Genomic DNA, 25,764 nt, shown 5'->3' with positions numbered 1-25,764 from the left:
GAAAATGAAAATACAGAAATGCCCCCAAACTCCCTCATGCAACTGTTTGTATCTGGGCCTCGACCTGGGCCTGGACTGGGCCGAGGATTTTACAATGGAATTTTATAAAAATATTAGATTTTAGGTAAAAGTTTACAATTTTACTCTTATACGGCAGAAATTACATTTATATTGTCCTCTTTTTTTTTCTTTTGTACTGTAAATACAAAAAAAAAAGAGACCTCTATTTTCTACACCCATAAACCGAAATACCAGAACAGCTGAAAAACAACCATTAATTCTGACGGGATTGAGCAAAAACAAATCAAATAAAAAATGGACAAATAGATTAAAAAAAACTATCTTCTGCACAGCCTCAACACCAAATGCAATAGTGGCTATACTTGCAAGTCTAGACCTGTAAAATTATAATAAAAAAACTACTAAAACAAAACTAAAATAACACAAAAACAAGTGTAAAACAATGAAGCATATATAATCATTTAGAAAAACATAAAAGAACCACACACCTCATAACTCATTTGACAGTGAGCTCGTCAAATGTATTATAGGAGAATCAGAATAAAAAATCATGAAAATAGCCATAGAAAAGGAAGAAGAAATATATTTATAGTCTCCATCTTTCACACACACGGACAGAACCACCACAGCAACACGAGAACACCCAAAAAACAACTATTAATTTTGAAGAGATAGAGTAAGAATAGTTTTATCGACGTTAAATAAATAAATCATGGCAAAACAACCGTAAAACAACACTAAAATAAATAAAAAACAAAAGAAAAAATAATTAAAAAAAAAATAACCATCTTCTATATAGCCTCAACACCAGATGCAATAGAGGCTATTTGCAAACTCAAATCTCGAAAAATCAGAACAAAAAAATCACTCTTATCTTCTCCAAAAATGTGATTGAAAATTTTAAAAACTAAAGAAAAAAATATGAAAAGAAGATTAAAAGAATAACTGAACAAAAAATAAAATAAAAAAAAAAAAACGTGTATGTTAATGGAGAGTGAGAGAGAGAGAGATAAAGAGAGAGAACTTGAGAAAGAAGAGAGTAAAAAAAAAAAAGAATACATCATCAATACACAAAAAAGACGAGAGGAGAGAGAGAAAGAGAAATGGGATGAAAATAAGTTTAACACACATGTATTGTAAGTTATATGAGTTTTTCATCATCAATTTAAAAGAAAAAAAAAACTGTCACAAAAGTGACAAGACAAGAAAGAGCAATCAAATTACACTTTTTACAAAACTTTAAAAATGGTGAAAAATGTATTATAATATACATGTGCTGTCACGGTTCTTAAAATAAATTAATAAAACTTTTTATTTAAAATTGGCATACAGTGTAATAAATTGGACAGTAAAAAAGTAAAAAAAAAAAAACACGTGAGTGACAGTAAAATTGAAATAAAATTAGAAAAAAATAATATCGAGTGTAAATTTCCCTTTTACATTATCGACTAAGTGTGTTGATCAAGTCCATTTGAACTTTAAAAATAAATATTTATTGTTGAACAATGTGTATTTCATTCTTGATTGTATCATGAATCTTATTTCTTTATCGCTTTTGCGTTTAACATTGAATTTTTTAATAATGATATTATTATTTCTAAGTTTAGAACGCCAATTTATTCTGCAAAGCATAGAAATGGACTTTATGTGCTTAAACCAAGCGAGAAATTAATTTTAAATAATGAATTGTTTAGAGAGTAACATTGTCTCAACAAAATAAGAAGCAAAAGGTTTCTAATGATGATGATATGGTATCTACGTTTAGGCAACATCGACCCAGACAGAATTAACTAATTAACAAAGGATGGTCCTTTGAGAGAACTAAAAGTTAGAATTCTTTTGCTATGTGAATCTTGTCTACAAGCCAAGATGATTAAAAGACTTTTTTCTGCTAAAGGCAATAGAGTCAAAGAACAACTTGAGCTAATCCACACTAATGTGTGCAGACCAATTAATATTCAAACTCAAGGAGGTTATGAATATTTTGTTACTTTTATTGATGATTATTCTAAATACGATCATACTTACCTAATGGCTAAGAAGTCTAGAACTTTTGAAAAGTTCAAAGACTTCAAGGCCATGGCCGAAAAGCAATTATGTAAATCATTGAAGATACTTTAATCATATCATGGTGGCGAGTATTTGGATTTTGAATTCAAAGACTACTTGCTGGATAAATGGATCTTATCCCAACTAACAGCACCTGGAACACCTAAACAGAATGGTGTTGCACGAAGAAGAAATCGTACCTTGTTGGACATGGTCAGATCAATGATGTGTTACTCGACACTTCCATTCAGCTTCTGGGGATACGCGCTTCAAGTGGCTACCTACATTTTTAATGTAGTACTCTCTAAGAGCATAAACAAGAATTCAATAGAATTATGGAATGGGACAAAATCTAGTTTGAAACATTTTCGTATTTGGGGTTGTCTATGTTCTTAAACCCAAGACTTGGAAACTTGCTCCAAGGATAGAAGTGTGTATGTTTGTGGGATATTCAGAGAAAACCCGAGGTGCCTATTCCTATAGTCATGAGACAATAAAGTATTCGTCTCAACAAATGTTGCTTTCCTTAAACATGATTATATGAAAGGTCACAAACCACACAGTCAAGTGGTTATCGAGGAAATCAGAAATAAGCAGATTTTTGAACCATCAACTTCAGTACCATCAGTTGAACGACCAACAATGGTCACCACTATTCATGAAAAGGAAACTCCAGTACACCATTGTAGTGGGTGGGTTTTGAGACAGCATGTCAGCTATGAACATGAGGCACATGGCTTGTCTCTGATATAGACAAGGATGATCCATTAACGTACAAGGAAGCAACAGAAGACCCTGAATCATACAAGTGGAACAATGCCATGGATCAAGAAATGGATCCCATGTGCACCAAGAAAGCCTGGGAATATGAAATCCCACCTGAGGCTGTTACACCCATAGGGTGTAAATGGATTTTCGAGAAGAGGAGAAATGTTGAAGGGAGGGTAGAGACCTTTAAAGCTAGCCTCGTAGCCAAAGGCTACACACAGCAAGAAGGTGTCGATTATGATGAAATTTTCTCTCCTGTGGCAATTCTTAAATTTATTCACATTCTTCTTTCCATAGCTAACACTTATGATTATGAGATATAGAAAATGGACATCAAGACTGCTTTTTTAAATGGCAATCTTAATGAAACCATTTATATAGAACAACCAGAAGGGTATGTGCTACCTAAGGAATGTCAAAAGATTTACAAGTTGCTTAAATCCATTTATGGATTGAAGCTAGCCTCTAGATCTTGGAATATTACTTTAAATAAGACTATTACAAAGTGTGACTTTGAAACAAAGACGAAGTCTGTGTATACAAATACATTAAAGGTAATATAGTGTTATACCTAGTTTTTTTTTATATTGATGACATTTTACTTATTGGAAATAATATAGAAAGGTTATCAAACTAAAAGAAGTGGTTAGCCAAAAAATTCTAAATGAAGGATTTTGAAGAAATAAACTATGTTCTCGACATTAAAATCTATAAAGATAGAAAGCAGAGAACATTAGCACTTTCTCAAACAACTTATATAGATAAGGTGCTAGAAAGATTCTTAATGGAGAATTCCAAGAAAGGACAGTTATCGTCCTAACATGAAATTACTCTATGCAATGATTAATGTACAAAGACTCCTCAAGAGATGGAAGACATGAGAAAGTATCCTTATGCATCAGCAGTTGGGAGCTTAATGTATGCAATGTTGTGTACAAGGCCTGACATATGCTATGTTATAGGGATTGTTAGTCGTTACCAATCTTATCCTAGTTTGGAACACTGGATAGCTGTAAAGCACATTCTCACGTATCTTGTATATTGTAAAGTAGAGTTAAATACTAGTGGATATACTAATTCTAAGTTTTAATCATACAAAGATAGTCAAAAGTCGAAACCTAGGTCAGTATTCACTCTTAGTGGTGGAGCTGTAGTCTGGTGAAGCATTAAGTAAACTAGTATTGCAAATTCAACCATGGAAGGCGAATATATAGCAGCTTTTGAAGCTACTAAGGAAGCAATTTTGTTGAAGAAATTCTACACTGGTCTAGAAGTAGAAAAAATACTAGTGCTCTACTGTGATAATAGTGGAGCGGTGGCAACTCCAAGGAACCAATAAGCCACAAGAGAGGCAAGCATATTAAGAGGAAATGTCATCTACTAAAAGATAGAGAGTTGATGTGACAATCTTAAAGATTGTATTGAAATATAACCTGTCAGATCCATTCACAAAGATGCTACCAGCGAAATCTTCTATGGGTAATATAAATAAAATGGGATTAAGGGAGATGCCCAATTTTCTTTTAGGACAAGTGGAAGATTATTAGGGTTTATGTCATGAAAAACCTGTAAAAATATTTCAATTAATAAATAAGAATTAAACATTTTTTATATATATACATAAATATTAAATTATTAATAATTTATATATTAATAACAAAAAATTTATTATTCGGTTGTGACTTGTATTGTATGGAGAATTAAGATCACTTAGCCATGAATAAAATAATCAGCAACATATTAAAGTTATGGAATCTTTAATCAATAGTTGCTAGTGTGATTCACTAATGCCTATTATTCAGTGCAAGTAATCTTGATTCAGATTACTGTCGTAGCCCTTTAGCACCTTAAGTACTCCCTTGTACCTTACCATTCAAAACCAAAGAATAAGATGTTCCCCTCACACACACCATGATCCAAGAAATAAATTGACAGGGAAGACAAAAAACTTTCAAGAAACTCCCAATCATCTGTATCATAAGCTTTATTTAGATCAATTTTCAGTAAGCATCTATGAGAGATTGTCTTCCTTGTGTAGCCTTTGAGTAAGTCTTGAAAAATCAGAACATTGTGAGCCAACACTCTATTCTTTACAAAAGCACCTTAGTTACTATGAAATATGGTAGGAAGTATTGCATCCATTCTCTTGCATAATAACGTAGAGATGCATTTATAAATTATATTGCAACAAGCAATTGGACTATAGTCCATTGCTCTAGATAGGGTGCTAACTTTAGAAATAAGCACCAACAATGTATTATTTAGTTGATCCAAACTCATACTTGAATGAAAGAATTGTGTGACTGGTTTTGAAATTTCATGTCCAATGTCCTTCCAAAGCTCTTTAAAAAAGCGAGACCTAAACCCATCTGGCTTCAACCTCTTCATTATTGGAATAGAGAACATATCTTCTTTAATATCTTTCTCAATGAAAGATTTGATTCAAAGAAGTTGTTTCTCTATAGAAAAATTTGCACCCTCCTTCATAAAATGGCCCTATAGTATTGAGTTAGTCATTCTCTTTTTATCCATGAAACTTCTCAAATGAGACATAAAATATTCCACAACTATTGAATAGTCATCAATATTCATCACCATCAATGAATGATGCTATCCTATTTGTCCTCCTTTTCTTCAAACAAGCATGAAAATATGCTAAATTTTTGTCTCCAAACTTCTACCATGTTACCTTAGATTTTTGCTACAAATAACTTCCATACATTTTAGATTCGCTTATAAAATCTTCCCTCACTTGTTTCTCTTGTTGTAGCAGCAATCTAGAGGTTGGGTCTCTTTGCAAATTCTCATGATTCTCATGAATTTTAGCTCTTAATAACTCATATTGTTGAACCACATCACCAACTTGGTTCTTGTTGAACTTTTTTTTAGAATAGATTCCAACATTCTCTCCTTGAATTTCTTGTGCTCACATCAAAGATTAAAAAACTTGAAAAATTGGTAACCCAAGTTCCTTATTTTCCAGTTTTTATCAAACAATGACAACAATGGTCTAACTCTTGTTCCTATTGGAAAAATATACTTTCAAATTAGAATGAAGATCCACCCACTCTTCATTTTTGAATACTCTATCTATTCTAGAACAGATATGTGCCCCTTGATTGTTACTCCAAGCATATTAAGACCCCTTTGAATTTCAACAACCAACCCTATAATCCTATCCAAGTTGTGGCATCCATCAACTCACTAGAACTAATTACCTTCTCTCCAATTATGTTATAACTCGAAAACCCCACATACTAGTTAAGGTGAAACTGACATGGCTAAATTACTCCGACCTCTCCACAATAAGTGCCTTTCTTAGTCATACGAATTTTACAGTGTATATACTGCTTATTTTCTACTAATACATCCATTGAGACAAATACCTTAAGCAAAAATTTAAAAAATTTAAGGTAATAATAATTTATTTGTTTCAGTGCAATTTTATTAATATTTTCTTAGGATTTCAATTAATGAAATAAAATTGATTTTTTTTAAATAAAAAGATTAATGAAATTAAGATAATAATATTTATTATTTAAGTTATTAACTAATAAAAGTTATTTAAATTCTTGGGGAATTACCCTATATTCTATTTTTTTAAATTTTTTTTCAAAATTACGGTTTGGGTTTCTAAAGTAGTTGCAGCGCTAGTTGCAATAGGGGTATCTATACAATTTTTTATTGCAATTTAGGTTGCAGCGCTAGTTGCAATAGGGATTTTTATGTACAATTACGTAAAAATGCAAAAAAAAAAAATGCAAAAAAAAAAAAAAAAAAAAAAACTGTTTTGAAGTGTAAAAATAAAAAAGCCTCTAAATTCTTTTTATCTTGATTTATGCTGTTAAAGTCTCACATTATTAATGTGTGGACATAATACCATATATAAGATGCATGAGCTACTTCTTTTATTGCCCATTAGTTTTGAGATGGAACTCCATGCACCTTTAACCATACACTCCCAAATTCTAAAATGGTATCAAAGCCGAACTAAACTCTAACGAGTATCCGATCCAAATCCAAAAAACAAATCTAAAAAGACGAACTAAAAGAGTCGTTTGTGATTCGGGGATAGTGAGCCAAAAAGAGCTTCTTGGGATCGAGCCGTGGAAGATTCGTGAGCAAAAAATAGCCTCTATCTTGAGAGGATGTTAAAGTCCCACATTGCTAATATGTGGACAGGTAACACCATATATAAGATGCATATGTTACTCATCTCGTTATGAATTAGTTTAAAGATTGAATCACATGCACCTTAACTATACACTCTCAAAATTCTAACATATGATTTTATTTTTAAGAAAAGTAACATTAGAATTAGATATTTTTTTAATTAAAATATGAACATTAAGACATTATAAGACATTATGTTAGTGCCTTTTTTGAAGGGTTTTTTTTTATTTATTTAACAAACTTTCATATTGAAAAGAAAACTCCCATTTTCATCTTGACCTATATATTAAACTTACTTTATTGAAAGAGTAGTGATAATTACAACCTCTTATTATAATTTCTTAGTAAATTTCTATTCCCAAAATCACATGCCAGAATATTTTTTTTCAAAAAAAAATTTATAACGGTATTCGTTATAGTTACAATATCATTCATGTAAATTTTTTTAAAAAATCTAAATAGTTTACCGTATCAGAAATAGAATTCTTGATATTGTGTAAACCTCTTTCACTTGAAATTGTTTATTAATATTTTCAAATAATGTACATTGACATTTGAATTCAAAAACATGAATTTCAAAATAAAAATTTGTGAAAGCCCCAAGCCCATGTAAGGATGCACATTAGGCTGTGGTTTGACTGGGTTCGAATTTTTGGGTATCAACCATCAGGTGTAGGAAATAATATAAGGAAAATTTGAATATCTATGCATTAATTGGGGGATAATTTTTTCCTTAATTGAATACATATGAAAATTGAAAATATGTGACAATTTTATGTAAAACCCAATACTACCCCTCTCATAACTCAACCCCATGTCTCTCTCTCTCTCTCTCTCTCTCTCTCTCTCTCTCTCTCTCTCTCTCTCTCTCTCTCTCTCTCTCTCTCTCTCTCTCTCTCTCTCTCTCTCTCTCTCTCTCTCTCTCTCTCTCTCTCTCTCTCTCTCTCTCTCTCTCTTCTCCATCTCTCTCTTCGTCTATCTCTCTCTCTCTCAACCGACCGAACCACACCTCACTGCTGCCAAAAGCGCCGGCCCCTCACCATCTCTCTCTCTTCCCCATCTCTCTCTTCGTCTATCTCTCTTTCTCTCAACCAACCGAACCACAACCCCCAATCCCCCTCACCACCGCCCAAAGCGCCGACCCCTCACCACCGCCCAAAATGTCGATCCCTCATCACCGTCCACAACACCGTAAACATGCACCGACACACAAAGACCACCGGAGAAGAAGAAGGTTCGATGCCGCGCGCAAAGAAATTTTTTTTCTGGGTTTTTATGGTCGGGTCTGATGGGCCCATCGGACGGCATCGGGCCCATCAGACCCGACTTCAAAAAATGTCCATCGGACCCATGCATCAGGGACCCATCGGACGGGGCATCGGGCCCATCGGACCCGACCCCTTAAAAGCCCAAAAAATTGAAGAAAAAAAAGAGTTTTTGAGAGGGGTATTTTTTGGGTTTTGGAAAAGTGGTCATATATTTTCAATGTAGAAAAGTATTAGTTTAGGGAAAAAATATTAAGTATATGTAAGTATAGAATTTCAAATTTCCCTAACATAAAGGCATGTGGCGAGTCGAGTTTAAGGGCCTCTATTAAGTGAGAGAGAAGGAGTGGGTTCTAAGGAGAAATCGAGAGGAAAAGCAACTGAGAGGAGAGAACAAGAGGAGAAATCGAGGGAGACTGAGAGAGAATTTATGAGATCAAGAGACAAGAGGTGAGCTATTTAAGGGGCATTTGGTATGAGGTTTAGACTTGATGAGAATAAGAAGGTTAAATTTAAATTAAATTTGAATAACAAAGAGTTTATGTTTCCAGGCAAATTTTACTTTTTAAATTGAAATGTTAGTAATGTTAATCCCCTCAAACGCATGAATAAATCTATTCCCTCTAACTTTACTCTCTTTAACTCAAACTCGCATAACAAACATCCCATTAAGTGGTATTTGGTTGAAAGAAATAAAAACATAACTAAATAAAAATGACATTTCAAATATTTTAAAATAAAACTAAACAAAAGAATAAAATAAAAAATATTTACTTTCCGTTCCATTTCATTCTCTCTAAGCTACTTTAGGGTTTTTCGTTTTTAGGCATGGGACATTTATATTTAACTATGTTTCAAGCTAGACATTTGTCAAATACAACACCTACACCCGAACCCGAAAACTATCGAGTGATACCCAAACCCATCATTTTTACACTATGAACTTTTGGGTTTTTAAGTTCGGGCTATGCAGATTAATTAAGTGGTTCGGGTTTCAGGCCCAAATGTGCATTCCTAAGCCCAAGTACCATATTTCGGTGATGATAAATTAAAGAATACCTCTTTTTTGTATACATTAATAAAAAATACCCTCATATTATATTTCATTAAAATATACCTACTTTTATGAGTGGATTACTCAATATACTCTTACCTTCCACTTAAGTCTAATACATAATTTACATTAACTTAAGAAGTGTAATTGAAATATCATCTATAAAAGTAGATATATCTTAAAAACATATGAAAACAAAAGTAAAAAATAAAAAAGTAGCATAATACAAATAAATTATTTTTCTATGAAAAAAATCATACTAACATTATTACTTTCTTCTTTTAGAAACAAAGTTTTAAATTCAAAAGGGAAATTTGATTTTCTATGCATCTTTTATACCTAAATTTATTCCCTAAACTAATGGTTATAACTATTGAAAAAATGGGTATACTTTTCCCTAAATCCTAAAATACCCCTCCCATTTTTCTCAACCTCTCTCTCTCTTCTTCCTTTCTCTCTCAAATCAAACCCAAAACCCACAAAGCCTCCACGCCGAGCCACCTCCTCCACCACACAAAACCCACACCGATCCACCTCCTCTACCGCACCGCTCGACCGCCGTGACCACCACGAAACCGACCACAACAAAAATCCACGCCGATCCACCTCCTCCACCACGAACCCATCTCGACCAAACCACCGGGCCCGATGCAGTCAGATGCAGGCCCGATGAAGGTTCGATGCTCATGTGAATGGGTTGGGGAAGACGAAGACCTGATGGGGTTCGATGCTTGTGTTGGATTTTCTCATTGGGTCCGATGGCACACGATGCTGGGTCCGATGGGACCCGATGGTGTTGAGTGATTTTTCAAAAAAAAATTGTGTTGAGTTCGATGGTTCTAATGGTGGGTCTGATGGGGCCCGATGCCTATGTAAATCATAGGGGAAAGAGAGGGGAATCAAATTTGAATGAGTGGGGTAATGTGAGATTTAAGTAAATATTGTCCTATTTTATCAATATAGGGTATTTTAGGTTATAGGAAAAATTTCTCCTTAATGTAAGGATAGAAAATCAAATTTCCCATTCAAAACCATACATTCACCAAATATAACAAAATATTAGTTCGACATAACAAGACATCAAGCAACACAGTCACTTTGTGATAAAATAAAATAACATTTTAAATATGTATATAACTAAAACAGAACTGAAAAGATAAACATCAAAGAGACAAAAAGCAAAAGAAAAAGTTGACTATAACTAACTAACACAGTTCTTTATTTGGGGTAACTAAGATTTCAATCCAAGCATAAACACAGCAAATAACAAATTCTAATATCCTATTCCAAATAAACATACGGGCCAATTCACGCCAAAAACAGGTCCAAAGTATGGTTCCTTATGTTTTGTCAACTTGATTGATCTAGAAAATGAATATTCAACAAATTCTCCTGCACCACACAATGAGACATTTCATCAGTACCTCCTTGAGTACCGATGATCCATAAACCTGCCCGATGGGCACTCGTATGCGAGGTGACCCCGTCCCCCGCAATTGTGGCAAATCGTCAAGGGCCCCATGCAGTCCCTGCTCATATGACCCAGTTGTTGGCAGTTCCTGCACACAATATCTCTGTAGCCACTGCTACGACCACCACCACCTCCACCACCACCACCACCACCACCTCCTCCTCCTCCACGCTCTCCGAGAATGTTGGCTTTGGGGCACTGTCTGGCGACGTGCCCAGATACATTGCACAAATTGCAGATGGGATCATTTGGACAATCACGTGCCAGGTGACCGGTCTTCCTACAATTGTTACATGCCTTATCGTTTGTACAGTCAACTGCAATGTGACCCTGCTTATAGCAATTGTTACACAGCCTTAAGTCACCAGGGGGCAGAGCTGGAGCTGTACACTCTCTAGCACGATGTCCTGCCTTCCCACAGGTGTGGCAAATACCCTCATTGGGGCAGTTGTTAGCCATGTGGCCGGGTTCTCGGCAGTTCCAACACAGTGACTTTGTGGTGCATTCTGTGGCAATGTGCCTGACAAAACATTTTAGCATCACAATTAGTACCCATTAGTGCAGCAGTTTAAAACCCCATTTGTTTGTCTGAGAAAGTAACAAAAACCACAACTAGAAGAAACATAAATACATAATTAAACAAGAGCAATAGCATCAGTCACATCTACAAAAATATGGAAAACAAAAAATATCTTTATGCAGCTAGTGAATCTCGAGGTATAACTGTTTCTCATGAAAGCAACAATGCAAACAGCCAAAACTGGGATTTTTTTCATAAATATACCATAAAAGTACAGAGCACGAAAACCTGTTGATAAATCAAAATACACTTTGGAAACAATCACTAAAGCATATGATGTTTAACATAAAACTGTTCAATAATTTCCTAGCAAAAAATAGCATTAAGAGCTTTGAACCTCGGTATAACAACAGCCATGTAGAAATCCAATGAACAAATAAGTAGTATGTATGAGTACGGATACTTAAACGAGTTAAAACACACACATATATGTATCGTGTGTTGTAACCTTACCCAGGAAGATCACAGTTGTGACAAACAGCAACATTTGGGCATTCCCTGGCAAAATGGCCTGGTCGCTTGCAGTTCTTGCACAGATTGTCTCGGCTGACCAAAAAGAAAGGTAAGGAAATGTTAATTTATACTACATAAATAGTGAGTGAATTGATTTTACATTCAGTGTGAAGCTGGTAATTTTGTTGTCAATGCTAAGCATCTATGGGTAAGAGCACAATTAAAAGGAGGCTCAAAAATACAATGAATTTCCTTTCAGAAATGATACTGCCAAATAAATACTATTGAACTGAGTAACTAAACACTCCAGAGGAGATTGAAATTGACTTTTAAAGGTTTATGTAACATCCTTTTTTACTACAGAGCACAACAAAAATGAAAAAGGGGCTTGAAAGGATCCTCAAATAATATATTCAAACATAGCACAATCCACACTGTGAATGTTCCAAGTTTAGAAAATGTCAAACTTTGGAAAATCAAAGTATGTATACTTCCATTTTGATAACCCAAATTAGCATAAATGAGTAATATCAAAGTATGTTAGTCCTCTTTAAAAACCAAATGGAACATAAATAAATAAATGATAGAAATGAATAATCAAAAGTCAGAAAACCTGAAACCCCGACGTGAATCTCTTCTGTAAGGGGAATTACGATATGAAAAGCGATCAGAACGGATTTTACGATCCATAGGGCTCCTGCTCCTGCTCCTGCTTCGGCTTCTGCTGTCTGAACTCATGGTCAAATTTACCCTTATCAATACCTACCACCACTGATATGCAAAAACACCACCACCACCACCACCAACACCAACACCGCACTGCAGCAGTCTCCTCCCTGCCCAAATTACAACTACATCCACATTACAACAGCACACCCAAGATCACATCCATGAGTAAACCAAACCCCTTACTTTCCCTTCCCAACAGGAAACACCTTCATAACATAAAACACCAAATCCAGCAAATAAAAAAAAAATTAGCATGTAATCCATCTGATAACAAAGAATACCCACTGTGCTCAGCACCCAGATATTATCAATTCTTCAAACCACATCCTTCATTAGAACATCAAGCATCTCCCACAAACAATCACCATGTCACATAAAACTCAAGCTTACATGAGTATATACTATTAGACAGCGACACCAGTCAAACTCCCAATTCTTAATATGTTACGTAAGCTGGTAATAAAAAGGTGGTAAAACGGAGCGAACTTGATCTAAATCTCAATTTCACATGGGAGATTTTGAAGCCGTGAGTTGGTGCAGACCCATGAGGAGTAAACGCTTCTCACAAATATAGGAAAATTTAAAAGAAAATTCATGGAACTTAAAGGTAGGGTTTGAAAAAACTGTGGGTTCGGGAGAGAAAATATAAGGAAGGCTAGTCTATATTCTTGTAAAAAACTGTAGCCATCAAAACCTCCATATTGTTTTCATAATACCATAGTATAATTCTACTGTAATATGTAAGGTAAGGCCATAGCCAACAATAATATGGAGCTTGTATAACTTTAAGAATAATAAGCATAGATATAAATTTAATGTATAAATAAGGTAAATGTTATAATTCAGTACTGAGAGCACATTAAATTTTAGGGTTATTTTCATAATTAACCAAAAAGACAGAAATACGGTTACACAAAATTTTAAACATTTTTACCGATATGGACTATTGTTTCACATTGTTTCGTTGTTTTCATGTTGTAATTAAACCGTAAAATTGTAAAAATGTAAAAGAAGTTATTTCGACCATACAAATGTTAAAATTATGCCAAAAATGACACTTCCAAGTAAAAATCCCTAAATTTGAATGGTCTTTCAATGAGCAGGAGCATTGGCTTAGTTTAATATGAAGGGTTACCGCAATAGCAAACATAAAAAAGCATATTAACTATGATAAAAATGGACATGAGTCATGACATGATTGAGCATCTTATTACTTCCCCCCTCTGCCTGGATCTTCCCACATTATCAACAACCCCTCTGTCAAACTACTCCTTACCATTTCATCCATTACGCATTAAACCGGCCCCTTCCATTTTACGCAATCTTATCTCTTCTATACTTTGTCCAGTTAAATCGATCGCTTACAGGAAAAACACGTTCCCATGTTAAACTAAGGAAATCGTTCTTAACAACAATATAAATTGTTCAATTACCAAACAAGACAATTCCAATCAACGTAATAACTCATGAAAACAAATAATACATACCAAAACAGAAAATTTCAAACTTCAAATCCATAAAGGCTTTGATAAATTCAGGGCTATTTTGACCCCTTTTAGAATAATTCAAAAAGTAACCACCACCCAAATCAAAGCTCTGTAACCCGAAATTAAAATCATTTACAGCATATAGATATACCAGTTTAAATCTTGTAATCCCTAGATTACAACAAATTGAGGTTAATAAAAAAAAAATCCAAACAAAACTTAATTCACAGGAAAAACAAACCCTAACCCTAGAAATCGAATACAGGGAAGAAAGTAAAAATTAAGGAGAAGAAGGGAAATACGAACCTGGAATAGAAGGCCCTGCCCTAGAAAAAATCTCGTATTGTACGAGTGAGATGAGGAAATGAGGAAGTGCCACAGAAGGAATGGAGCAGATGGAGAGAGAATACGGGAGACTAGGATTATAGAGATTAGAGAGTTTCAAAATATAATTTTTATTTTCTTCTAAAAAAATAATTAATATTTTTGCAAGTATCAAGTTGTGCACGACTTATTATTAAACAATGAGTAAATATTATTTTGGACTTTCTTTTTTACAAAAGTTATCAATTGGACTCTATGTTTTGTTAAATGATAAAATGGACCTTGTATTTTCTAAAATAATACAAATAGGACCTTGAATTGATTTTTTGTCAAAATAAAGTTTAATTATAATCCGATCTAAAAGTGCTATGACAAAACTGTTTACATTTTTTGTATCTATTCGTATTAAGCATTGTCTTCAAGTTTGTTGTATTAAAAAAAAAGTTGTCAAAAATTAAGCTCAGGGTCCTATTTTTACTATTTTAGAAAATACAGGTTCTATTTTGTTATTTAACAAAACACAGGGTCCAATCTGTAACTTTTGCAAAACACATGGTCCAAAATGGTATTTACTCTTAAATGATTTGGGTTATAAATATTTAAATTTAACTTTTAGTTACAAATAAATAGTTAAGTTTAATTTTTCACGATAATAATATAAGTTATTGTTGTTATATTTCACTTTAAAATTATAACTTGTAAGTATTAAATGTGAAAATATTCAATGTAAATACAGATAATCAAATAATATTATTTTTTAATAAATTAAAAACCGAACTGTAATAATTTCTAAATATCAAAAATATGTAATATTAAATATGAAAGAAATTAATTAAAGAAACCAAAATTATTTTTAGAGAATTAATATAGAAATAAATACTTAAAATAAAAATACCGATTTCATCATCTAATTTAATAGTAAAAGAAAAACGGTAAGCGTGTTAGATTTTTTTTTCTGGATTTTTCTATTTTTTTATTTTCCTAAAATTCTAACTACATAAACTTCTATTTAATATTTGGGTAAATGGCGGCAAAACCCCCAATACTTTCGTTTTAGTTTCATTAAACCCCCACAACCCAAATTTCTGCGGGTAAACCCCCAAAACCACTATTCTGTTAGCAATTTACCCTTCCCGTCCAAATTTAGTTGTTAAATGCCAGGTTGGCTTGTCCACGTGGACACAATATACACGTGGCACAATTTTATTCGTCCACGTAAAATAATTATATTAAAAAAATTAAAAAAATAAAATAAAATTAATTTTTTTTTTTTAAAAAAAAAGTTCTTTCTTTTTTTTATTTTTCTTTTCTTTCTTTTTTTGTCTCTCTCTCTCTCTAACTCCTTCATCTCTTTCTCTATCTCACCACCACCATTACTCCTCTTCAAAAATATCATCACCACCACCACCATCATCCACCACAGATGCCCACCACCACCACTACCATTCACAGCCACCGAAACCACCACCCACCATCTCTAAAATCACCACAACCTACTAGTGCCAAAACCACCACCACCACCGCCTATTTTCAAATCCAAATCACAAAAAAAAAAAATCAAAACAAAACACCACCCCGATATACACATATATACACAAAACAAACCAATTTAAATAAATCTAAATCCAACAAATAAACAAACACACATATATACACAAAATTTTAGTCCAAAAACACAAACCTTAAAACCCTAAATTTATTTCTCCACAACCATTATTTTTCTACAGATCTGAAAAATAAAAATCACAATAATACCCAAAAAATTTATACACAGATCTATTGCAAAGAAAAATTATGAAAAACCCTAAATGAGAGAGAGAGAGAGAGAGAGAGAGAGAGAGAGAGAGAGAGAGAGAGAGAGAGAGACTATGTCTCGAACAGAAAAGAAAACAAAAAAGAAAGAAAAAAAAAGGAAAGAAAAAAAAGAAAAAAAAAGACAGAAAAGAAAAAGAAAAAGAAAAAAAATTTATTTAAAATCTTTTAATTTTAAATTAATTTTATTTTATTTTTTAAATTTTTTTAATATAATTATTTACGTGGACCAATAAAATTGCGCCACGTGTATATTGTGTCCACGTGGACAAGTCAACCTGGCATTTAACAGCTAAATTTGGACGGAAAGGGTAAATTGCTAACAGAATAGTGGTTTTGGGAGTTTACCCGCAGAAATTTGGGTTGTGGGAATTTAATGAAACCAAAACGAAAGTATTAGGGGTTTTGCCGCTATTTACCCTTAATATTTATAGGGTGGTAAAATGACTAATGTGTGAATAAACTTATGGGATAAGTTGAAAACTACCTCTTTTTACTACACATTAACCAAATATAACTCTAAAATAATTTTAATTGATAAATACTTTCTTTTAATCAAAGTACCAAATATAACCTCACATAACTTATCAAAATTAGAGTTTACATAATGAGAATATGACTTATAAAACTAGGTATAAATTAAAGAATAATAAAATAAAAGTAAAAATTAAAATAAGAAATAAAAAGTGGGTGTAGAGTGTAATTTCCTCTAAACTTATTATGAGATAATTTTGTAATTAAAAAACACTTTAATTCCAGAGTGCCACGTGTCATGCTCGAATTGGTCGAATTGGGCTCAACTGTGCCACGTGGAAGACTCGAATTGGGCATATGTGCTGAGTCATTGACATGTGGCGCAAGGAGAGTTTGGCACACAAAAAGTTGGCTGAAATGCTTGACACCGTGTGAAACAAAGCCCACTCTCGCAGCTAGAGCGTGTGAGACACACATGGAGGAGAGCTAGAGGACATGTTCACTTGCGCCTGGTGGAGAGTAGGGGAAGAAAGCTGTCCGCGTGGGCCTCGGAAAGCGCCATGTGGCGCTGGTTGGTGTCAAATGGGCCTATTGGGCTGCTCTTGTTTCTCCATACTATTCAAAAATACCATTTTTTATGTTTTGGGACACCATCTTACTCCTTTTTTTGTTCCTTTACTTTTACGCCACAAAATGATGCTTTTCAACTCCAAACAAAGATAAAATTGAATTCAAATAAATATTTTCCAATAAAATATATTACAATAATTTTATGAAAATATTATATAGAATTCATTTTATTTTATATTTTTACACTAATAAATATACATTTTTAACTACCTAACACTTAGTTATAAAAATCTTTACAAATATCTCCGTGCAATTGCATTATGCTTATTTCTCTAACATAATTTTAATCTACGTCCGTTCAAGAGCCTAGGTAAAAAATGAATACATAAATAATTGTCTAACTATGAATTATAAGAATAAGTATATACATTTCTAGAGTTAATATTTATATATTTATTGTTAATAAATTGTATTTCAAGTACTTTAAAATTGTCATTCAAATTCTCGTACTGTAACTATATTTGTAATTCCTAATCACATAAGTAAATTATTTTTTTTTTACAAAAAAAAAAAAAAAGAACATGAGCAAAATATAACTATGGAGATATTTAGAACGATTTGTATAATTCAGGAAAAATTTTTACAACAAAAAAATTTAGGGGGTGTTGGATCATAGTTCAAGGAAAAAAAAAATCCTATTTATCCTATTTAGTCAAACTCTTTATCATTTTTTATTGAGATAATAGTTGTAAGGGTAAAATTTGCAAGGAGATTTTTCATAAATATGAAGAAAAAAAAATTAAAGTTTATTTTTATATTTGTTGACCTTACTTTTAACCAACGACACTGAGTCTATAAAGTGATAAAATTATGAATAATAACTAAATAAAATTAAGCAATAAGAATACTAGAATAAATAGAGATTCGACCCCATGATTAAGGTAATAACTTACTCCCTTTTACCTTAAGCTAGTTTCCTATAATCTTCTTCCTGATGTGTGTCAATCCCATTATATTAAGGATTGATTGAACTATAAATGTGAATACATTTATAAAAAATATCAATGAAGATTTCGCTCAGTCGTGTTATCCTACTCGAAGAATTTGGCTTCACTGAATGGTGAGAACCTGCTTGGACAATCGCATACATACTCTGTTCGAATCTTACTTGCTGAAGGTTTAAACTTAATCGGTTTCATGTAAAACTCTATGGACAGACTGTTAGAGGACAACAATCCATCCAGGCTTTGGAAATGCTCCCCACGTGTCACTCTTATTAAATGCCACATTATCCTATGCATAAATTGGGATAACATTTGCCCCTCAAATCTGCATGAGAACCATCTGCTCCAACGTGGACTTACTCGACCACCAAGTTTATTAGACATGTGATAAGTTGTCGGAGAAGGAAAAGAAGAGCCAGGAGGAATAAGGTCTGATTGAGCGGCCTATATTGATAAGGGAAGTTGTTTAGGAGGTTGCACGTCCTACCGTGCAGGTTGTTGCTGGGAAAGGGAAAGGGGTTATCAAAGAAGAACTAAACGAAGATTCTTCAGATGATGATGCCCCTTCATTCTTAGTCCGGGAAGGTGCTCCTCTAGAGATCTAGGGTAGAATTTTAATAGTATTTTTTTCGCTTCTTATTATGTATTTATTTTTATAAATATTAACCAAGTCTTTTTATTTGTACAACCATGTCTTTTAAGCTCGAAGTCATGCTAAAGAGAAAGGCTAGAAGCTCTTCTTCTAGCCAAGAAAGTCCACCCAAAGTGTAGAGGAAGGAGGAGAAAACTTCTTCTAATAAGAATCTTCCCCAAATTCTACCTCCACCTCCTCCAGCCAGTGAAAATAACATGGTGATAATTGATGTCACTCATCTCGCAATAACTACTCTGGTCCAAGCCAAGAAGAACACTCGACCTCCTCCTGCCCCTCCGAGCAAGAAATCAAAAGACAAGGCGCTTGCTCCAGTTTCCTCTAAGATGAAAAAGGCAAAGGAGGCGATCACTTATTATTACTAGGGCCGTGTTCAGCCCAAGTTGAACGAGAAGTTGAAAGGGTCAGACACAATGCACATTGAGTTCTTAGCTGCTGACCTTCTGAAGGATCACACTAAGGTAATTTTTTGTCCATTCTTATTTTTAGTTTGGATTATGTTGTGCTTGTTTTCTAACTTGTCTGTTATGCTTTAGATGAATCTTCAGCTCGGATATTTGTACTTCCGCACTAAGGCCATAGCCATCCAATCTATTGCAGACAAAATTGAATTGCAAAAGGTCGAAGGGCAAGTCAAAGATAAAGAGATTGCCTTGGGTGAAGTTAGCAAGAAGCTCAAAATATCGAGAAGTTGTAAAAGCAGATAACTGATATGCCTTGAGTTGACAAGATGGAGGCTGATCTGGAAGCAGATTTTGAGCAAGCTAATGGACAGCTTGGAGAAAGGCACACTCTTCGAAAACTTCTTCAAAACTTAGATCAGCAAGTGAAATATTTAACTGTCGATGTGGCCATGGAGAAAAATGTCATAGATGCCAAGAAAGAAGCCTTAAACAAAAAGATCGAGGCTCGTGCTGAAGATTTTACAGCTTATTCAGAGATCAACATAAAGATCTCTTACGAGTTTTGAAAGGCTAATCCTTAAGGTAACTATGATTATATGAAGCCGGAGGCTCCTGATATGTTGTTTGGAAGATGCCACCAGATGAAATCTGAAGAAGATGCCAAGGCTGTTGAAAAGACAAAGCAGGTCGATCAATCTGCTGTGGTTTTGCAACCATCGAAGGCCTGAGCAAGATCACTGTGATGGATTAATCTATTTTCTTGATGAAAAGCCTTTTTTATCCTTATGTATTTCTATTCGGCCTTTGGGCCTTTATTTTAAGACATCATGACCGACTAATAAGCTTTTAAATTTAGCTTTTTTTTTTTTTGTTTAGACACATGGCTGACTAGGCAACCTTTAATGCCGAACTTTAATCTAGACTTTTTGTGTCTTAATCAGAGCATATATACTTAGCTTTTTCAAATTTAAAATTCAAAATTTTGCTTAAGTATTTCCATGCTAACATACCAATATTGTATGGGTGCAGGTGTCCCCTGAGTGACCGAACAAGCTTTAGACTCTTGGTCACTTACAAATAGCCAAAGTATTTTATATTTACATGTTCAGACTTTATACTTGGACGAATCTGTTTGTACACATGTTATATAGTTTTGTGACTTTAAAAATAAATTACTAGAATTTTGCAAGAAATCATATATAAAATTGACACAATTTGAACGATAATTAATCACTTTATTCATTTATTGGTTGGAATGTGTTGTTACTGAAGTAACTTACATATATTTGACAATAAAAAGCTATTAGATGATCAGTTAGGATCTTAGCTAATTGCAATAAGTGGTCATTCAGATCTTAGCACTAAAAATTTTTGTTTGAGCATTATGCAATTATGTGGTCTTCGAACTTTTGTATTTATTGGTAGTATTTTCTCATTTATTCACCATTCCAATACCGTAGTACTAGAATTAGTTTCATATTTTCGTCATACAGCCCACAAAGAATTTCCTTTCTCTTACTTGCTTATTAAAGTATCTAGCTATTTTTTGTTGATGAGCTTTTAGCTTTAAGTTTGCTACATCTCTTCGTTTTTCAAGTCTGTTTAGCGATTCTATCAAAAGACTATGGTTGGTCTGCTGATCATAGGATAATCTTCTGTGGGATGGAGGCTCCAGTTCTACTGGTAGCATTGCCTCATAACTATAAGTTAAAGCAAAAGGAGTTTGTTTGGTAGTCGTCCATTTAGTGGTCCTATACGACCAAAGCACTTTGGGTAATTCTTTAGGCAAATTACCCTTAGCTTCTTCAAGATGTTTTTTCAAAGTGTCCTTGAGTGTTTTGTCAACTGCTTCCATTTTCTTGAGGATGTGTGACTACTAAGAAACTTTTTACAATTCCATGTGTTATGCAAAAATCACTGAACATCTAACTGTCAAACTGTTTTCCATTATTTGAGACAATTTTATGAGGAAGTATGTACCGACATATGATTTTCTTCACCATGAAATCTAAAACTTTCTTGGAAGTTATGGTGGCAAGTGACTCAACATCTACAACTGCATACTGTGCTCCACCTTTTCCCTTAGGAAGTTGTTTGATTAGATTTATTCCCCATATAGCAAATGGTCATGGATTTTACATGTAGATCAATTTTTTAAGCGAGGCCCTAGGAACTTTAAAAAAAATTTGGAACTTGTCACATTTCTTCACATAGGTCTTTGAAACTTCAATCATGGTTGGCCAAAAATACTCTTACCGAAGATTTTTCTTAGATAAACTTTGCCCCCAACGTGGTTGTTGCAAAGCCCCTCATGAACTTCAGTAAGGAGACGTGCAACTTCCTCTTATGTAACACACCCTAACAAAGGTAGAGAGAAACCTCACCTTTACATTACTCCGTCTAAGATCAGATACTGTGCAACCTTTCTCATTATCTTTTGAGCCTCATTTCTGTCACTTGGAAGCTTTTCACTTTCTAGATAAGTTACAATTGGGGTAATCCAGGTAGTGTTGGGTTTTGTGCCCTAAATAAAACCCTTTACAATCTGATTAGTTATCAATATAAGAAATTTGAAGTGATTTATGTTTGCATGAATTTTACATGCTTATGATTTAATATGTTTATTATATTTATACACAAAATCAGTTAAGTCCAGATCATATATTTATTCACAATTACAGTATTGTCAACACAGTGAAATGTGATTGTGATTATATGAATCAAAAGACTAAGTCCATGTTTCATCAGTGTTTTGGATTTACACTGATGTGATAATCAACGATGATGTGTACTTACACTTAGAGTAAGTGTTATGTTCTTTCTAGGACATTGGTAAAGTATATTAGTTTCGAATGTATGGAGTATACATTGGACTGGACCGATATTGAACTTAGTTAAGATATTATAAACTTACCGTTATATCTTTCTAAGTCAATATCAGTAGTTGATCTTAAGATTAAAAGAATCTAAATCCTGATATGCTTAGGCTCAACTCAGGAGTGCTATTCATGTTCTGTGATTTATTAGTTAAGCCTACTTTTGGGTCAGGGTGATACGTATATTTTGGGAACATGATAGTATGATTGAGTGGGAGTGCTGAATATAAATATGGAATCTATAGCTTCTACTGATGTATAGAAGTCAAGTGATGATTCCCTTCAAGCTTAGCTAAATAGAAGTAAATGGATGAGCTCTTATTTAAGTGACTAATTCTTAGATCACTAAACATCATTTACAGGTAGCTAAGTATTTTAAGGGGCAAAATACGTTGAGGGGTGAGAACGGTAAATTTAACCCATCTCGATGTAAATCATCTATATAGAGGATCTTTGATCACAATAAGATTATAACAATGGTTAAATGAGATAGCATATCTATATCGTGGAACATATAATATGCTCTATATAAGTCTGAGAGTGCAATTCTAAGTTCTAAGAGTGGATTCAACGAGGAATTAATAAGTAGGGATTTACTTAGTAAATTCGGTTCACTTATTGGAAGCTCAGCATATAGATCCATGGTCCCCATTCTAGTTGAGACCATACTGCTTGTAAGACTCAATAATTAATTTATGATAAATCAACTATAATTCTAAAGTTAGACTATGTGTAATTTGTGAATTTTCACTAAGTAGGGGTGAAATTGTAAAGAAAAGAGATTCTAGGTTTATTTATTAATTAAGAGACTCTATATGTCTAATTAATAATTATATTAAATAATAATATTATTTAATAATCTATTGTAGTTATTAAATAATTAGTTTTGGCATTTAAATAGTTAGAATTAGAAAATTGGCGTTTTTGAGAAAATAGAAATAAAAATTGTGAAAACTGCAAAATCCAAGTGAGGCCCATTAACACCTATGGCCGGCCACTTAAGCAGCTTTTTCCAATTGATATTTTCATTATTTTAATGCCAAATAATTACTAACATAAACCTAGTAGTTGCTTATAAATAGAAAGTGATGGCGCAGTCAAATAACAAGTTTTCAACAAGTTTTTCTAGCTTTTGGTCAGAAAATCAGAAATTGCCTTTTCCAGAAAAACTGAGCCTTCCAGTTCTCTCTCTATAGCCGACCCTATACCTCTCTCTTTTCCTCTTCATAATTTCGAACCCTAGTGATAAAGTAGTGCCCACACACAGCAAGTGGTACCTCAATCATAGATTGGAAGACTGTGAAGGATCACACACAAAGAGAAGGACATTCGGGCTCAGATCTTGATAATACTCTGCGACAGAAAGGATACAAGGGTTAGAGATCTGAGTGGAAGGAGACATTATTCCGCTGCAACCAATGTAAGGTTTTCTTAACTTTATATGTGTTTATTTATCGTTTTAGAAAGTTCATATTTAGGGTGTTAAACAACATACTTGTGAGTAGATCTAAGATCCTGGTAAAATAAATTCCAACAGGTAGGAGTATCATCCAACATTTCAATTTCTTCCGTTATGCTAGGCTCTTTCATAAATTGTATTGGGACCAAGTTTTCCTTGTCAACCACGGTCTTGCTCGCCAAACCGCGCCAATGCATCAGCAGTTGCATTTTCCTCTCTTAGAATTTACCTAATGGTGTCTCATTTGAAGTGAGCTAAGAGGTCTTGAATTTTTCTTAGACACGCCATCATATTTTCTCCCCAAGCCATGTGTTCCCCCAAGATATGATTGACGATTAGTTGAGAATCACTCCAAATGTCCAGGTATTCAGGACGTACCTTCCGAGAAAGTTTTAATTTGGTGATGAGTGCTTCATACTCTACTACATTGTTAGATGTTGTGAATCCAAATTTTACTGCCCCAAGGGGAACACACTTGTATGTTGAATTTAACACGAATCTACTTAGTGCGGTTATTTGACCTCTAAACTTCCTTGACTTTTGTTGGTGATTTCATATCCAGAAGAGCTTGAATCTTCTCAGGGTTAGCTTCGATTCCTTAAGAGTTTACAATAAATCTAAGAAACTTGCCCAATTTGACTATAAGAGAACATTTAAGGGGATTGAGTTTCATGTTGTACTTTTTGAGGATTTTGAAGCATTCATCCAAGTCCTCTATATGCCCCAGCCTTTCTGGATTTGACGAGCATGTCATCCATGTACACCTCCATAGTACGTCTGATCTTATCTTTAAACATTTCGTTGACTAGCCTTTGATAGGTAGCCCCAACATTCTTTAACTCGAACGACATAACTTTATAACAATATAAACTAACATCAGTCCTAAAGGTTGTGTGTTCTTGGTTGGGTGGATGCATTCTTATCTAATTATACCCTAAATAGGTGTTCATAAAGCTTAGGATCTCATGACTTGCTGTAGCATCTATAACTTGGTCGATCCTTGGAAGTGAGAAACATTCCTTTAGACAAGCCTTATTGAGGTTGGTAAAATCAATGCAAACCCTCAATTTCTTGTTTGGCTTAGGCACCAGTACGAGATTGGCTACCCAGGCTGGGTAGAAAGCTTCTATTATAAAATTGTTTACACTGAGCTCTTCTACTTCTTCCTTTAGTGCATGTGCGCGTTCTTTTTCCAACAATCTTCTTTTTTATTGTATGGGATAAAAATTGGGATCAATGTTGAGGGCATGGGAAATTATAGCTGGATCAATCCCAACCTTGTCTTTGTGTGATTAGGAAAAAATTTCAAGGTTTTCTCTTAGAAATTTTTATCAAAACAAATTTTATTTTGAGCAATAAACTATTTCCTATTTTAAGCTTCCTAGTCAGCATAGCAAGATCGATTTCAACTTCTTCTAATACTTTTACATGCCCAATATTGTACTTAGTTCCCTAAAGCGAGGATCCATGTCTTCATCCCTATCTTGGGCAAATCCCTATTTGGCAATGATTTTGTCCGCCTTTGATCTTTGTGCGATTGTTCCTTTTTTGGCTTTAGTTAAAGTGAGGTTGTAGCATTCATGTGCAATTCTTTTATTGCCTTTCAAATAACCCACTCCATTCCTGTTTAGAAATTTGACGCATATGTGGTAAATTGAGGTTACCGCCTTCAAATCATAGAGAGTCGGTCGGCCTAACATGACATTAAATGCAGAGGGCACATCAATCACTAGAAATTATGCCATAATTATATTGGTTATTGGAGCCTTTCCTACCATGAGCAAAAGACGAGTGTGCCCAAGAGGAGTGATACTTTGCCCAGAGAAACTGTACACCAGTTGCGTGCAAGAAATCAAGTCTTTTAGTTGAAGCCCCATTTTCTCATATGTTGTCTTAAAAAGAATGTTAGAAGAGGCTCCATTATAAATCATTATTTGAGCCACTGTCTTATTTGCAATTCGTACTTCAACGACGAGGGGATCATTGTCTAGATATATGACATGGTTGGAATTCTCTTCACTGAATGAAATGACAGACTTTTCTGTGGGTAGCTGCTTTGGCTTTCTTTCCTCTACATCTAATATTTTATCTTATTACTCATACTGCAGAGTCCGGACATAACTTTCTCTAGCTTTGTTT

The 25,764-nt window shown here is 33.9% G+C and overlaps 1 protein-coding gene across 3 annotated transcripts; it reads right to left on the bottom strand.

The window, feature by feature from the left end:
• Nucleotides 1-10,528: 10,528 nt before the first annotated feature.
• Nucleotides 10,529-14,539, bottom strand: LOC115725324 (zinc finger protein GIS2). 3 transcript variants are annotated; one of them, XM_030654805.2, is made up of 4 exons: nucleotides 14,357-14,539; nucleotides 12,448-12,769; nucleotides 11,835-11,927; nucleotides 10,529-11,321 (listed from the first exon to the last, which is right to left on the bottom strand). In XM_030654805.2, the coding sequence occupies exons 2-4, from the start codon at nucleotides 12,570-12,572 to the stop codon at nucleotides 10,748-10,750; spliced, it is 792 nt and encodes a 263-aa protein (XP_030510665.2). In that variant the 5' UTR covers nucleotides 12,573-12,769; nucleotides 14,357-14,539; the 3' UTR covers nucleotides 10,529-10,747. The 3 variants fall into 3 exon arrangements, with proteins under 3 accessions (XP_030510665.2, XP_060973762.1, XP_030510666.2); XM_061117779.1 differs by having other exon boundaries at nucleotides 12,448-12,685; XM_030654806.2 differs by having other exon boundaries at nucleotides 12,448-12,670.
• Nucleotides 14,540-25,764: the final 11,225 nt, after the last annotated feature.

This window comes from Cannabis sativa, chromosome 6 (genome assembly GCF_029168945.1).
Source record: "Cannabis sativa cultivar Pink pepper isolate KNU-18-1 chromosome 6, ASM2916894v1, whole genome shotgun sequence".
NCBI classification, from domain to species: domain Eukaryota; kingdom Viridiplantae; phylum Streptophyta; class Magnoliopsida; order Rosales; family Cannabaceae; genus Cannabis; species Cannabis sativa.
The sequence above is the reverse complement of the archived record's forward strand: the minus strand, read 5'-3'. Positions and strand labels throughout refer to the sequence as shown.